The sequence below is a fragment of the Ascaphus truei genome, chromosome 19, assembly GCF_040206685.1.
Source record: "Ascaphus truei isolate aAscTru1 chromosome 19, aAscTru1.hap1, whole genome shotgun sequence".
NCBI classification, from domain to species: Eukaryota; Metazoa; Chordata; class Amphibia; order Anura; family Ascaphidae; genus Ascaphus; species Ascaphus truei.
Window position 1 is genome coordinate 33,742,403 of NC_134501.1, and position 16,684 is coordinate 33,759,086.

The following is a 16,684-nucleotide window of genomic DNA, read 5'->3' on the forward strand; positions in this document are numbered from 1 at the left end:
ATATTGCCTGAACTGCAGCTTTAAGCAGCGCTCCTCCACGCACACCTCGGTACCTCCAGGAACTGTCCACAAGAGACACCTTCCCATGTGTTACACTCAGAGCGCACACGCATAATAGCCCCCCGAAGAAGTGAGACACCCCCTGAGCAGCCAGCCCAGGGGACGAACGCTACAGGAGGAGGAGGAGGACTGCAGCAGCAAAGACATCGGCTCCATGGACAGTCCCCACTCCAGGCACCTGAAGAAGGGCGTCAGGCGGCTCCCAGAGTGTTTAATACCAGAGTGTTTAATACCAGAGCGTTTCATACCAGAGCGTTTCATACCAGAGCGTTTCATACCAGAGCGTTTCATACCAGAGCGTTTCATACCAGAGCGTTTCATACCAGAGCGTTTCATACCACCATTTCCACATTGCACACCAGGAAAAACTTACAGGCACAGTTTTCGTTTTTATTATTGAATATTGTACTTTGTGCATTTGAATATTTGAATATTTTAGTATAAAACTTTTACTTTATGCTCCCGACGCCCCCATTTTCTTGTTTTGTCTCTGTCATATACACATAGGATTGGTTATCCTTGCTTGGGGCAGCATCTAACAGCATATCATCCATTTTACACCTGGATTCTACAGCACAGTATACAGCACAGTATATAGCACAGTATACAGCACAGTATATAGCACAGTATACAGGACAGTACTGTGACATTGGACTTTTAAGGACATAATCCGCTCATGTTTGTAAATTGCTAAACGAACAATCCCCCACACTGGCGATCGCGTGTCCACTGGTCAGGACACAGAGCGCTCGTGGTTTATTTTATTTACTTAACGTTTCTTTAATATATGGTTCATGTCATAACTCGGACCATACGGGTTGTTCATGTTTAAGCATATAACTATAGGTCACCCCCACCATCTATTAATACCCTGTTATACTCACCTACCCCTATAGTTATCATGTATGCAGCGAGGTTCATTCCCCTATTGCAGCAGTTCATGGTTGAATTGCGCAGCGGTGCACAAAGTGGGGGGCGCTGGATTTGTCTGGGGGGGGCGCAGGCGGTTGCCGAGGCCCCACGCTCTTCCCGAGGCATTTAAATTAAATGCCGGGAGATCGCGTGAGGCCTCTGCAACTCTAAAACTCACCTGGACTCTGCCGGCCTCACTCGTGTCCATGGCAACGCCGCAGGGTCATGTGATGTAACGTCACACGCGTCGAATGACGCTGCGGGTGACGTCACGTGACCCCCGCGGCGGCAGGAGGAAGAGCTCAGAACAGAGAGAAGCAGGCAGGGGGGGGGGGTGCAGCAAAATAAGTTTGCGCGCCCCTAATCTAGCGCACACTTTTTTTTTCTGTTTTTGCAACACGATCCTGAGGAAGAATCACTACCCGGCGACTATAACTGCGATTCTAGTCAGCGGGATCAGAAACGTGACGCATTAATAATGCAGTGATCATGAAAACGCAGTGCGATAGAAATGTTATTGTCATCATTTTCTAGGTTGTGTTGCTGCGTGAGAGATGTATAAAGCGTATTCTCGGTACTGTCTGTATATAAGAACATGCAGAGGTAGCAGGCGTCATTACCTCCATTAATGCAAAATAACGCGTTAAATAGCGCACGCGTTCTCTCTCCGTGGCCATTGTTTTCAAAACCACTCCTGTTCCGGAACGTGCCAACGTTAACCGGAGCGGTGAAATCTGCTGTATGTGTGGTCAGCGGGATCAGAAACGTGACGCATTAATAATGCAGTGATCATGAAAACGCAGTGCGATAGAAATGTTATTGTCATCATTTTCTAGGTTGTGTTGCTGCGTGAGAGATGTATAAAGCGTATTCTCGGTACTGTCTGTATATAAGAACATGCAGAGGTAGCAGGCGTCATTACCTCCATTAATGCAAAATAACGCGTTAAATAGCGCACGCGTTCTCTCTCCGTGGCCATTGTTTTCAAAACCACTCCTGTTCCGGAACGTGCCAACGTTAACCGGAGCGGTGAAATCTGCTGTATGTGTGGTTCAGCATCTATATCCGGGATGGCCAACGCCAGTCCTCAGTGGCCACCAACAGGTCAGGTTTTCAGGATATCTCTGCTTCAGCACAGGTGGCTCAGTTGTAGACTGAGCCACCTGTGCTGAAGCAAGGACTGGTTGAGCCACCTGTGCTGAAGCAGCGATGTCCTGAAAACCTGACCTGTTGGTGGCCCTTGAGTATTGCAGTTGGTCCACCGCTGATGTGAGGGTTTGCACAGAGACAACCCTGTGCTTTTATCTTCACATTAGTACCAGTTACTGATTATCTAGGAAATGCCAGGAATGTGAACGCAGACTGGAGAGAGGGGCTGATTTTGGAGGAGGACTTAAAACACGCTCATCTTGTGAGTAAATCGGCTTAGCGTTCTGTCTGAGGATCGCGGCTCCGTCCTGTGCAGAATGAGCGAGCGCCCAGCTTTGGGAACCGTTGATTTAAATACCTTTGCCAGCAAAGATCTGGCTCGTTTGGGTAAGTGGGTATTATTTTTATTTCAAGGGCCTACGTGCGCCAATAGTGCCATGTTTATTCCATTCCCTGCCTTGCTGGCCCCTATAGCAGCAAACGAGGGAATTATAGGGACTGACACCGTTTAATATTTCTTGTCTGACTTAAAAATGTGTTTGTTTAAGTGTAAATGTCTTCTTGGTGAGAAATACTCTGGAGGGTTTGGGGAATTATCATTTATATTATTTATAAAATATTGAACCAGCACCAAGTACATGAAGAGCCGCCGCTCGTGTTCAGGGATCTCCTGGGCACACAATGCTGGCAACATTGCAAGTCACAGTCCCAAAGGGGTTTACATTAGGAAACCACAGAAGTCTCGAAAGAACTGAGAAGGTGTCTCTTTGATAAGACTGTTTGTAAACTCTGTTTATGCGCAGGTGAGTTGTACAGCCAGGCCCGTTTCCTCTTGCGTTTTTTGTTTAAATGTAATTATGCCGCCATAGCGTTTAAGGTGGCGAGGAAAATGGGGGACAACGACCGGCAGTACAATATAAGATTATGGATATATTAACCGGACTATTTAAACCAATTCATTTTTACACTAGGAGCATGTTATCAGATTACTCCCTGGATCAACATCCTTCCCATGTTTACTTATTTGGTATATCCCTGTATACCTTCCCTTTCTAAAAATATGTCCAACCTTTTTTTGAACAAATCTATTGTATCTGCCATCACAGTCTCCATGGGTAATGAATTCCACACTGTACCTGCCCTTACTGTAAAGAACACTTTCCTTTGTTGCTGGTGAAATCTCCTTTCCCCCAACCTTAAGGGATGCCCCCGAGTCCTTTGTACTGCCCTGGGATGCCTTCTACTTTTATTTATGTTTATGTAAGAAGGTGTCAATCCGCTCGCTACATGTATACTACTAAACAAGCCAATCTTCTTAGTTCATTTTCATGCCTCTAGCACCCAAATTTTGCAATCCGTTATCCTGACACCTCTCGTTTCCTGAGCGGAGGTATCGGGACGCCATTCCTGCGGGGCGGGGTCCTGGCTGTCCCTGTCCCCCCTCCCTTTCCGCGACCCTGCACGTATAAGTATGGCAATTATCGAGCGAGAACTTAATGGCCGCACAGACTGTATTGCTTTGAGAGACACGCGTCATGCGCGGTACATACATGAGTTACAGCATACAGCAGAGGCGACCTGGTAACCGGCACAAGATAAAGTATCTGGTGAAGAGATATTATGCAGCCCGATACTTCTGAAGAAGGTTCCTGAGGGGAGCGAAGAGTCGCGCCATCCGAGTGCCCCATGGGGCAATCAAATATTTATTTACCATATACTGTCTTGTACCGGTAACTAGATCCTGGTAATCCTGGTGTATGATATATACCCACCCACAATATAGTAATATAGAGGTGTGTCTGTGTGTGTGTCTGTGTGTGTGTCTGTGTGTGTGTCTGTGTGTGTGTCTGTGTGTGTGTCTGTGTTTGTGTAACGCTGGTTTCCCCACCCTCTGGGAGATTCTCCCATTACTGTACATGGTGCATGATGCTGATTACCTGCTGGCCTGGCTTCTGGGGTACATTACTGGTCTTTATCCCTGTCGGTACAGCGCCTCCATCTGCTGCCGGCCCCAGGAAGATAAAGGCAACTCCTGCAGAAGAACTTACTCCCCCCAGACAGATTGCACACCAGGCAGGAGTATAGTTAACCGGAACCTTTTATTCCTTTTTGCATAAACAGCAACAGTCTGTCTGCACAGCACCACTGATTTCCAACCCCAGGATGGTCCCTGGACATCCACCCCCAGCCAAGGGCACCAGGGGCAGTCCTTATCTTTCCCCTGGCTCTATTAGGGAGTCAGGGAAGAGTATCACTCTTCACTCCCCAAGGGGAGTGGACAGTAGGTGCCGATGCTTGGTACACCCCTGTGTGGTACCTGTCTCTCTCAGGGGTAGAGACACTGCCTAATTTAGATGTGCAGCTCCTTCAGTACAGGGGGAAGGTACAAGGTCTGAGCCCAGGATTGGGCCGCACACCAGCCTTGTCCCACCTCCTCCCCTGTCACTCAAGGAAGCTGCTTCTGTGGGGAAAACCCAGGATTGGTCCTGACACTGCCTGCACTGTTACCAGGGCTTGCATATCAGGGAGGGCAGACTTGTAGCCAAAACCAGACATGGATGTGTGTGTGTGTGTGTGTGTCTCTGTGTGTGTATGTATTATGTATGTGTGTGTATATACACATACACACACTATAGTAAATATATATATTCTAAGGCTGCGCTTATAGTGCCGGTGACAGCGACGTCGCGGCAAAACAAATGCATTGGTGCAAATGGATTGGTCGCGATCGCTGGAAGTCATCTCTATTTGATTTTCCAGCGCCCGTCGACTGACCGTCGCGTCGCCGACACGAAGCGTGGCCTTATACTTTGTGTGTATGTATATAAACTAATGGCCTCTATACCAATTATTATTTTGTTTTAAAGCTGCTTGATATTACTCTGGTTGTTGCAGCTTTGAATTGCGACAGACATATTTCCCCAGTTACATCAAAATACGGCCCCCGCTTGCAAAGCTAGTAAACCGATTTAAAGTATGAAATAATCATTGTGTGTGTGTGTGTGTGTGTGTGTGTGTGTGTGTGTGTGTGTGTGTGTGTGTGCGTGTGTGTGCATGCGTCCGCGGTCGTATTCCGATCCCTGTGTATTCCCAGCACCGTGGCGGCTGGGGTGGATAATTAAGAAGCCCCTGCGTATAATCTCCCATAATCCTCCTGCCAGACTGAGAGCAGGTAATCCGTCCAAGGAACGCAGGTAATTAGGCTGGTAAATAAAGCTAATTAATGCTTTGTATCGGGCGCAGGGTAAAGTGGTCGAGGCGAGGAACACTGTCAGTGATGCAGGTGAGCAGATAGTTCTGTCTCTCTATAGTGACACCCTGCGTATATCAGCAGCTGTGATGTTCGGATTCCTGTCCTTTGCGGCACTAACGGGGGGGGAGAGGTTCCAGCGAACAAAGCAGCAGAGGGACCAAAAGGGTGGCCCCTCCATCACGCAAAGGGTTAATCCCTTGTCACCGCGGTATTTTCCGCAGGTTCCGTGGAAGTTATTAGCAGGGGGTAAGCGTCTCAGCGCTCCGGTGGTCCCTGGGGGTACGTTCGGGACATGGCTGGCCAGGTGTAGCAGACATTACTACGATCATGGACATCCGACCAGGAGGACGACTGTATGTACCTGTGCTCAGCATGGTAAGGCGGATTGTGGATCCGTGGTACAGAACCTCCTGGTACCAGTAGGGACCCCCCGTATCTATGTGGAATACAACTGTGGCCATGTTACCCCAACATGGTGTTTTTGGGGGTTTAGGGTGGGAGGGTCGTATTGGGGTTCAACTGGTCCCGTCAGCAATACACGTGCTTATGACCAAGTGATTGACAGGCGTGTTATTTTTTGAGCTGTTTTGGAAAGTTGATCCTGGAGGGTTATTGTACAGATTTTGACCTGAAGTTTAGGGTGGGGTATACTGCCCCTCTATTTAATTCAGCCACGCGGATTACGTGGCATGTGGTTTTGATTGTAAGATATGTTTACCAGCTTTCACAGCCCCCCCAAAAACAATTGAAAGCTCCTTTCGAACGCCCACATATGAATTCTTCTCCCGTTTGCTGCTGGGAGTGTGCGGGATTCAGGCGCTGACCCTGGCTGGCGTTACACGAGCCTCACAGAGCGGCTTTCATTCATTCTCTGCTCACAGCCACTCTGCGACATCACAGGTAACACACGCTGCCCCCACTCTGCGACATCACAGGTAACACACGCTGCCCCCACTCTGCGACATCACAGGTAACACACGCTGCCACCACTCTGCGACATCACAGGTAACACACGCTGCCACCACTCGGCGACATCACAGTTAACACACGCTGCCCCCACTCTGCGACATCACAGGTAACACACGCTGCCACCACTCTGCGACATCACAGATAACACACGCTGCCCCCACTCTGCGACATCACAGGTAACACACGCTGCCACCACTCGGCGACATCACAGTTAACACACGCTGCCCCCACTCTGCGACATCACAGGTAACACACGCTGCCACCACTCTGCGACATCACAGGTAACACACGCTGCCACCACTCTGCGACATCACAGGTAACACACACTGCCACCACTCTGCGACATCACGGGTAACACGCGCTGCCACCACTCTGCGACATCACAGGTAACACACGCTGCCACCACTCTGCGACATCACAGGTAACACGCGCTGCCACCACTCTGCGACATCACAGGTAACACACGCTGCCCCCACTCTGCGACATCACAGGTAACACACACTGCCACCACTCTGCGACATCACAGGTAACACACGCTGCCACCACTCTGCGACATCACAGGTAACACACACTGCCACCACTCTGCGACATCACAGGTAACACGCGCTGCCACCACTCTGCGACATCACGGGTAACACACACTGCCACCACTCTGCGACATCACAGGTAACACACGCTGCCCCCACTCTGCGACATCACGGGTAACACACACTGCCACCACTCTGCGACATCACAGGTAACACACACTGCCACCACTCTGCGACATCACAGGTAACACACGCTGCCCCCACTCTGCGACATCACAGGTAACACGCGCTGCCACCACTCTGCGACATCACGGGTAACACGCGCTGCCACCACTCTGCGACATCACAGGTAACACGCGCTGCCACCACTCTGCGACATCACAGGTAACACGCGCTGCCACCACTCTGCGACATCACAGGTAACACACGCTGCCACCACTCTGCGACATCACAGGTAACACGCTGCCACCACTCTGCGACATCACAGGTAACACACGCTGCCACCACTCTGCGACATCACAGATAACACACGCTGCCACCACTCTGCGACATCACAGATAACACACGTTGCCACCACTCTGCGACATCACAGGTAACACACGCTGCCCCCACTCTGCGACATCACAGGTAACACACGCTGCCCCCACTCTGCGACATCACAGATAACACACGCTGCCACCACTCTGCGACATCACAGATAACACACGCTGCCACCACTCTGCGACATCACGGATAACACACGTTGCCACCACTCTGCGACATCACAGGTAACACACGCTGCCACCAGTCTGCGACATCACAGGTAACACACGCTGCCACCACTCTGCGACATCACAGGTAACACGCTGCCCCCACTCTGCGACATCACAGATAACACACGCTGCCACCACTCTGCGACATCACAGGTAACACACGCTGCCCCCACTCTGCGACATCACAGGTAACACACGCTGCCACCACTCTGCGACATCACAGATAACACACGCTGCCACCACTCTGCGACATCACAGATAACACACGCTGCCACCACTCTGCGACATCACAGGTAACACACGCTGCCCCCACTCTGCGACATCACAGGTAACACACGCTGCCACCACTCTGCGACATCACAGATAACACACGCTGCCCCCACTCTGCGACATCACAGATAACACATGTTGCCACCACTCTGCGACATCACAGGTAACACACGCTGCCACCACTCTGCGACATCACAGGTAACACACGTTGCCACCACTCTGCGACATCACAGATAACACACGCTGCCACCACTCTGCGACATCACAGGTAACACACGCTGCCACCACTCTGCGACATCACAGGTAACACACGTTGCCACCACTCTGCGACATCACAGATAACACACGCTGCCCCCACTCTGTGACATCACAGATAACACACGCTGCCCCCACTCTGCGACATCACAGGTAACACACGCTGCCACCACTCTGCGACATCACAGGTAACACACGCTGCCACCACTCTGCGACATCACAGATAACACACGCTGCCACCACTCTGCGACATCACAGATAACACGCTGCCACCACTCTGTGACATCACAGATAACACACGCTGCCACCACTCTGCGACATCACAGGTAACACGCGCTGCCCCCACTCTGCGACATCACGGATAACACACGTTGCCCCCACTCTGCGACATCACAGGTAACACACGCTGCCACCACTCTGCGACATCACGGATAACACACGTTGCCACCACTCTGCGACATCACAGATAACACACGCTGCCACCACTCTGCGACATCACAGGTAACACACGCTGCCACCACTCTGCGACATCACAGATAACACACGCTGCCACCACTCTGTGACATCACAGATAACACACGCTGCCACCACTCTGCGACATCACAGGTAACACGCGCTGCCCCCACTCTGCGACATCACGGATAACACACGTTGCCCCCACTCTGCGACATCACAGGTAACACACGCTGCCACCACTCTGCGACATCACAGATAACACACGCTGCCACCACTCTGCGACATCACGGATAACACACGTTGCCACCACTCTGCGACATCACAGATAACACACGCTGCCACCACTCTGCGACATCACAGGTAACACACGCTGCCACCACTCTGCGACATCACGGATAACACACGTTGCCACCACTCTGCGACATCACAGATAACACACGCTGCCACCACTCTGCGACATCACAGATAACACACGTTGCCATTGTTTGTCAATTTGAACCTTGAGTGCTCCTTAAAAAAAAAATACACAGGTTAGTTAAAAGGCAGAGCTGAGCGAAGAATAATGCTTCCTACAGAGATAGTTACACTCGTGTCTTTGTGTCGCTTAATGATTTGTGTGTTTATCACTCACAATGCCTGGCATAGAGCTATATATAGCTGCGGTTGACATCTCTACCTCTGAAAAGAGTGTGTGTGTGTGTGTGTGTGTGTGTGTGTGTGTGTGTGTGTGTGTGTGTGTGTGTGTGTGTGTGTGTGTGTGTGTGTGTGTGTGTGTGTGTGTGTGTGTGTGTGTGTGTGTGTGTGTGTGTGTCTTCTATTTAACCGGTCGGATATACAATAATTTCTCAACACTGTTTCATATAAATTATTTTGAGGGTTTGTTGGTACAATAATTTATTTGTTTGTTTATTTACCAAATGTTTTCCCAGGAAGTAATACAGTGAGAGTTACCTCTCGTTTCCCAGTGTGTCCTGGGCACAGAGTTATAACTATACCTGGTTACATTGAAAGGACAGGGTTATACAGTCACTTCACAGACATTTCATGGACAGAGTTGGAATATTGGATAACTGCATACATTGAATAATGTCATTCAACATGGATCGCTCCTTCCCGTGATGTGAACGTGCTGTGTTTTATTAACATGTTTACCTGTATCACTACATGGTAAACCAACATATGAAATCTAAAACGCTCGATGGCAAACAACCTGTTTCCCTGCATTTGATCTGTTCCCTACGCGTTTCCCTGCATCTGATCTGTTCCCTACGCGTTTCCCTGCATCTGATCTGTTCCCTACGCGTTTCCCTGCCTCTGATCTGTTCCCTACGCGTTTCCCTGCATCTGATCTGTTCCCTACGCGTTTCCCTGCATCTGATCTGTTCCCCGTGCGTTTCCCTGCATCTGATCTGTTCCCCGTGCGTTTCCCTGCATCTGATCTGTTCCCCGTGCGTTTCCCTGCATCTGATCTGTTCCCCATGCGTTTCCCTGCATCTGATCTGTGCCCTACGCGTTTCTCTGCATTCTACCTTTGTTGTTCCAGTTATTTCTGTGTTTTTCACCCGATGCACGTTTTGCGTTGGCGATTTCTCTCCCGTGTTTACATTGGTTGCCTGGCAATTGGCCATTCTTTCCTACGATGTGTTGATTTTTTTCGGAACTGTATTTTTAACTATCTTCCTGTTTTCAGTCAGCTTTAGGTCTTTTTGAGAAAACCATTGAATAGTTTTCTCTTTTGGCGAAATATTATTATTAATAATAAAAAAAAACTTCACTGGGCATATTAAAGATGGCCTCTCTCTGGTGATTTTTTTAAAATTGAAATTGGTCAATAACGCAGCCCGTGTCAACTTTGCAGTTGTATTATATTTTCATTACTTTTCCCATACATCACAATTATTTCTTATGAAACTTTTCGTACTTGGGATTATTAACCTAAATAGGCAAAGCTAATAAACTTATTTGACTAAATGGACTGCCAAGCCTAGGCTGCGGAAAGTGCAAAGCCGGAAACCCGTTCAGGGGAATCTCTTTTGAACGCTTCGTCCCGATGCAGTGGCTCTGGCTTGGCAGTGGGAAGCTGCCGTACATGAGGATTTTGTTGATGCAGTTGTGGGAAAACCTCACGCTTCTCTCTCGTTGTATTCGCAGGGAGCTCTCCGAGGGCCCGTTCCACCATGTCGCTCTCCGTGCGACCTCAGAGGAGGGTCATCTCAGCTGCAGTCACTAGAAGCCAGTCGTTTGGCGGAGTCCACTCAACCTACGAAAAGACAAGGTACGTTCCTCCTGTCCCTCTATAACCGGGAGGCAGGTTTTCAGGATATCCCAGCTTCCGCAAAATCAGTCCCTGCTTTAGTATATGTAGCTGAATTGGTCCCTGCCTCAGCACTGGTGGCTCAAGCAGTTCCTGCTTCAGCACAGGTGGCTCAATCAGTGGCTCAGTCTTTGACTGAGCCACCTGTGCTGAACCAGGGATATGCTGAAAAGCTGCCCTGCCCTTGAGGACTGGAGTTGGCCTCCCTTGCTCTATACAGTTACCTGCATCTATGTATCACACACTGTGTACGGATTCTCATACTCTGGAACGTCACCGGGTCAGGCAGTATGTGCCCACAGGGCCGAGTTCTGCTGCCTTTCTCCTACCCTCATTAGTTACAGCTCGGAACCTTCAGCCGATTGGTGCAGCTGATGGCGTGCTGGCATACAAACAGAAGCACATGGCCTGCCTGTGCATATATATATATATCTACGGTAGCCTTGTGTCCGTCCCCAAACATTTGTTTTCATTCCCTGACTGTATCGCGGGCTGGTTCTATATAGTCCAATGTGGCCGAGTTTCCGGCCAATGACCACTGAGCCTCTACCACCTCTGCTGGGAGGCTATTCCACAAGCCCACTACCCTTTCCCTGAAGAGGTACTTCCTCTCATTTCTCCTCAGCCTGCCACCCTGCAGCCTCAGGGCATGACCTCTCATCCTAGCATTTCTTTCTCTTTCTCCAGCCGTATCCCGCCTTTCCCGCTGCCCATATTAAGGTCTCTCAGTCTTTCCTCCTGAATATGGGGTTTTATAATGTGTGCCACGCACCATTTTTTAAACCCTACTTTATTTATCTCCTTGTGGACATGGGGGTCTTTAGAACTGACCACCGTATTCTAGCTGAGGTCTCACCAATGATCTAAAAGCGCTGGTAACTAGTAATCTTTCTGCACAAGGAATGGCGCAGTGAGTAAAGGCACGGACTCCGAGAACACTGATCGGGGGAACCTGGTTCAATTCCCGGTGTGGGCTCCTTGTGACCTTGGGCAAGTCACTTTATCTCCCTGTGCCTCAGGCACCAAAATCATAGAGTGTAAGCTCTGCGGGGCAGGGTCTGTCTGTAAAAATTCTATGTGCAGCGCTGCGTATACTCTCACGCTATACTGTAATTTTCAAGCGCTTTCAGTCCCGTTGGGAGAAAAGCACCGTATGAAATTGTTGTTATTGTTATTATTGTTATTATTATTATTACATATGAAGAGCAGATCTGATAGATGCTTTTATACATACACTGTACATATCCATAGCTAGGGCAGGATATTTGGGTATCCGCCAGCATCTGCATCAGGCCCCGGTGCTGGTTTTCCGATGCACCGATAGAATATTTCATGCTTGTTTAATGACGGCAGCGTTGGCTGGTGGACAGACTGGTAGGGCTGGTATTTCTGTTGGCAGACTTTCCTCTCCCAATGTTGGCTTTAATATCTAGTGCTCTTGTACATTGTTTGTATAATTAGGATGGAAAGTGCTGTACATGGCAGTGCTTTGTAGGCAGAAAATAACACATTAATTGCACTCTCAATAAAACCTCCCCCACTTCTCCGTATATCTTGGTTTTGATCGCTGTCTTCTGCTCCGTGCTGTCTCCTTTCTACCCCCCTGGTCTTGTGTCCGGCATCATTCCTATCCACCTGCCTCCTGTGGATATCTTCTTCCCCAGAGACTTCAGTTACAGGGATATCACCCCGAGCAGATGCTGGATTTGTGAATGACTTCTACAGAGACTGGTTGATCATTACCAATTAACCCCTTCTCCCCCTCCTAATGTGACACATTGTGCATTATTTTTCCACAGCTGTGTTTCCTCAATCACACACTGCTGTCATTGCCCAAAGTAAAATGAGCGACTGCTCCCCCTAGGGAGGAAGAACCCCGGAATATAAACCACCAGCTGAAAGTCCCCAGCGGTGCTGGGGAATCGAAGTAACCAAAAAATACTGAGATTTATAAAAGGATCATTTTAATTCTTTAATTTCTTAATGCGAGATCCCCGGCTAAAACCACCAGACCCCCGCCCATAATACTCTCATTGCCTCTGAGGTCCTGAAGTGTTCGATCGAGAGCCTCTAATGCCTGTGTGTGGGACATTGCGCACTCGTCCCAGACAGCGAGCTTGCGCTCCTGGACGTTGGCTGCTCCTGTATTTTTGCTGATGTTGCAAATTGGTTTTTCAGAGTGACCAATGTAACGGGTATTCCCCCACCCAATCGCATATAGAGTGTATGTGAGGGGGAACCTATATGTTACCAGGTGTGGTGCAGTATACCTGTCAGGCTCACAGGAGGTCTGAGCCTCCGCTAGTGAGAGCCTGGGGTGAATCCTCTGGAACGATCTAATTACAGCGCCTCCACCTGTGCAGGATTCTAGGAGTGTAGAAGGTGGCCTACACAGAACGCACATACACAATAAGTATATACACCGAAAGATATATATAACCAGTTTACTATATATGCAGAATAACCATAACACATTACACACGTATCCGCAACAGTAACTGTGTCACTCTGTAACACTACTCCCCCTGGGAGTAACTCCACACCATGCACGGAAGTCCCAAGTGTCCTGCACTCTACTTATGAGTGTAACCCTGGTACCCACCACCGTGTCCACAGTATAACCCCTTTGTCCCGTGATCAGCGCTGCCACTATGTGAGAGTATATAGAAGGTGTATTGTTGGTGCACTTATGAAGGTACCTGCAGCACTCGGGCCTGCAGACAACTTCAATAAGGATCCGCCGCTCAGTGCTCCCGTCTGTGATATCCTGCCGTTCCTAGCACGAGGGTCCGCCAGGGGTGATCCCACCCTGGAGATAGTCCTTATCTTTATGTGGCGTAGGCTTGAGCCCAGGCCTCTTCTCGGGGAGCGCAGCGTCCGCTGTGTCCCTAACTGACAATGTCACTAATGGGGCAAGGTCCCTAACCTAACCTAACCTCAGGGCCACCGGAGTTCCACTGCGCATGCGAGAACTCGAGCAAGATGGCGGCGCCCTGCACGGGAGCCACCGGGGACCTCCAAAGCACCGGAGCGCTCCCTGCACGGCCCCACCCTCCAGAAGTGCCGCGGGCCTGCTGCTTGGCTCCCGGCAGCGGAGGTAACAAGGGGGGGGGGGGGCGCAGAGCAGAGGGGGACCTGGCTACACCAAGATTAAGTGGGAGCTGGGGGGATGTCTGCTTGGATCATGTCACTTGTGATGTCATCAGTATTGTATTGTATGTCTTTATTTATATAGCGCCATTAATGTACATAGCGCTTCACAGTAGTAATACACGTGGTAATCAAATAATTAACAGATAATATAAATAACAGATCATGGGAATAAGGGCTTTAGACATAAAAGTAACATTAAGGAAGAGGAGTCCCTGCCCCGAGGAGCTTACAATCTAATTGGTAGGTAGGGAGAACGTACAGAGACAGTAGGAGGGAATTCTGGTAAGTGCGTCTGCAGGGGGCCAAGCTTTATGTATCGTGTTCAGAATATCCACAGTGCTATTCATATGCTTCTTTAAGCAAGTGTGTCTTAGGCCTGGGACATAGTACGGTGAGCCGTGCTGCGCCGTGCTGAGCAGATGCACTTACCCCCTGCATCTGTCATCAGCGCGGCTTTAGCAGCCGCTTCCGCACGCTTCCGGAGGCTCAGATATTTTGGAGAGACAGGCAAATTTAAAATTTGCCGCTCAGGGGAGCGGCGGAGCGGTCACGTGACCGCTCACATCCAATGGGAGCGAGGGACTAGCCTCGCCTCCGTTCCGCCTCGCCTTCGCCCCGCCCCCAAAGCGCGCTTACTGCCTCGCCTGCCAGGACACAAAAAAGCTCCAGTTTGAGCAGGCGAGGCAGAGCAGGAAAGCGGATCAGCGCGGCCCGAGGCACCGTGCCCGAGGCCTTAAGGTGGGTCTTAAAGGTGGATAGAGAGGGTGCTAGTCGGGTATTGAGGGGAAGGGCATTCCAGAGGTGTGGGGCAGTCAGTGAGAAAGGTTTAAGGCGGGAGAGGGCTTTAGATACAAAGGGGGTAGAAAGAAGACATCCTTGAGAAGAACGCAAGAGTCGGGATGGTGCATAACGAGAAATTAGGGCTGAGATGTAAGGAGGGGCAGAAGAGTGTAAAGCTTTAAAAGTGAGGAGAAGAATGGAGTGTGAGATGCGGGATTTGATCGGAAGCCAGGAGAGGAATTTCATGAGTTGAGACGCTGAGACAGATCTAGGAAAGAGTAGAGTGATTCTGGCAGCAGCGTTAAGGATAGATTGTAGGGGAGACAGGTGAGAGGCAGGAAGGCCGGACAGCAGGAGGTTACAGTAATCATGACGGGAGAGAATGAGGGCCTGAGTCAGAGTTTTAGCAGTCGATTGCATCAGTGATGCAATTTGTGGATTGTCTCCAAACATAGACAAAAAAACTGCTCCTTGATCTCAGGAACCATTATGCAAAATGTAGTTACGATATCTTAAGAGGCGTCCAAATGCAGAGCAAAAAGACAATGTTCCAAAATATATCGTCTCCTATTGTACAATTAAAATGCCAGAAAATATTGTGTTTATACTATTTCTCCTTACTGCCGTCTCTTCCACCGTGATCACATGTTTCTTAGGGGTATACAGTAAGCTGGTTCTGTCATGAGTTATTGGTTTAAAACCATTTTTAAAGTTTTCTCTGGGGACTTAAAATGGCTGATATTGTGGCTCATTAAAACTGCTTTATAATTGAGCCAAGCCACTTGGTGCTGAATTATTTTGTCTAGTAGGTACAGCTTTTAGTTCAAAGTTCTGGTAGCCGTACTGGTTCTGGAGAAAAGTAGATGTAGGTTGTTAAACCTTGTAGTGAGTGGACTGACTTGGGGGTTCTTCATATATAAAAAGATTAGTACAACGAGCTGTCCAAACCTTGCTGGTTTCTTTGTGCAGTGTTTAAGGTGTGATGGTAAGAAGCTGTAACACAGCGTAGCACCCATATACGTAGCACCCATATAGGTAGCACCCATATAGGTAGCACCCATATAGGCAAAGAAGCCCAAGGTTTATAATGCTGATAAACTTCTAAGTTTATAGTGCAGGAGACGTCGCTCGCGCTGAAAACAAACCAATGCCCGCCAATGTTTATGTGCATAGTGCGCGTGAGCGGCAAGGCGACCAATGCATGGCGAGACGAACAAGTTTGATTTTTGCCGCGCAACAGCCGGGTCACGTGAGTGGTTCACCCAATGAGGGCGAACCAGCTCCGTGACATCACGGCCACGCCCCCGACTCACCTCCCCGTCGCCTCTGCCTGCAGGACCGAAATCTCTCCTGCTGCAGGCGAGCGTGACGCTGCGCCAACACGCGCGCGCACGCATTTATTATGGCCGCTGCCTAACAGTATATCACCAGGTGTATAGTATCAGCCACGGAGCTACCCATATGCATCGTTGAAGAGGTGTGTTTTTAAGATGGGTCTTAAAGGTGGATAGAGAGGGTACTAGTCGGGTATTGAGGGGAAGGGCATTCCAGAGGTGTGGGGCAGTCAGTGAGAAAGGTTTAAGGTGGGAGATGGCTTTAGATACAAAGGGGGCAGAGAGAAGACAGCCTTGAGCAGAACGCAAGAGTCGGGATGGTGCGTAGTGAGAAAGTAGGGCTGAGCTATAAGGAGGAGCAGAAGTCCCCGCTGGCGCTGAGCTCGCTATGCGCTTGGCGCGTTTACCTTCTTTAATGTGGATCAGCACATCCCCTCTCCCGCTGTGCTTGCGTGCTCATGCGCGTGCACACACGCTCTCTCAAGCGTTGTGCTTGGGGA

At 49.6% G+C, this 16,684-nt stretch overlaps 1 protein-coding gene across 1 annotated transcript in view; it reads left to right on the forward strand.

Moving 5' to 3' along the window:
• Nucleotides 1-2,376: 2,376 nt before the first annotated feature.
• RIPOR1 (RHO family interacting cell polarization regulator 1) overlaps nucleotides 2,377-16,684 on the forward strand; it is a 114,414-nt gene continuing 100,106 nt past the window's right edge. Inside the window, 2 exon segments of the mRNA XM_075577107.1 lie at nucleotides 2,377-2,508; nucleotides 10,755-10,878. Coding sequence (XP_075433222.1) covers nucleotides 2,439-2,508; nucleotides 10,755-10,878 — 194 coding nt within the window. The 5' untranslated portion in view covers nucleotides 2,377-2,438.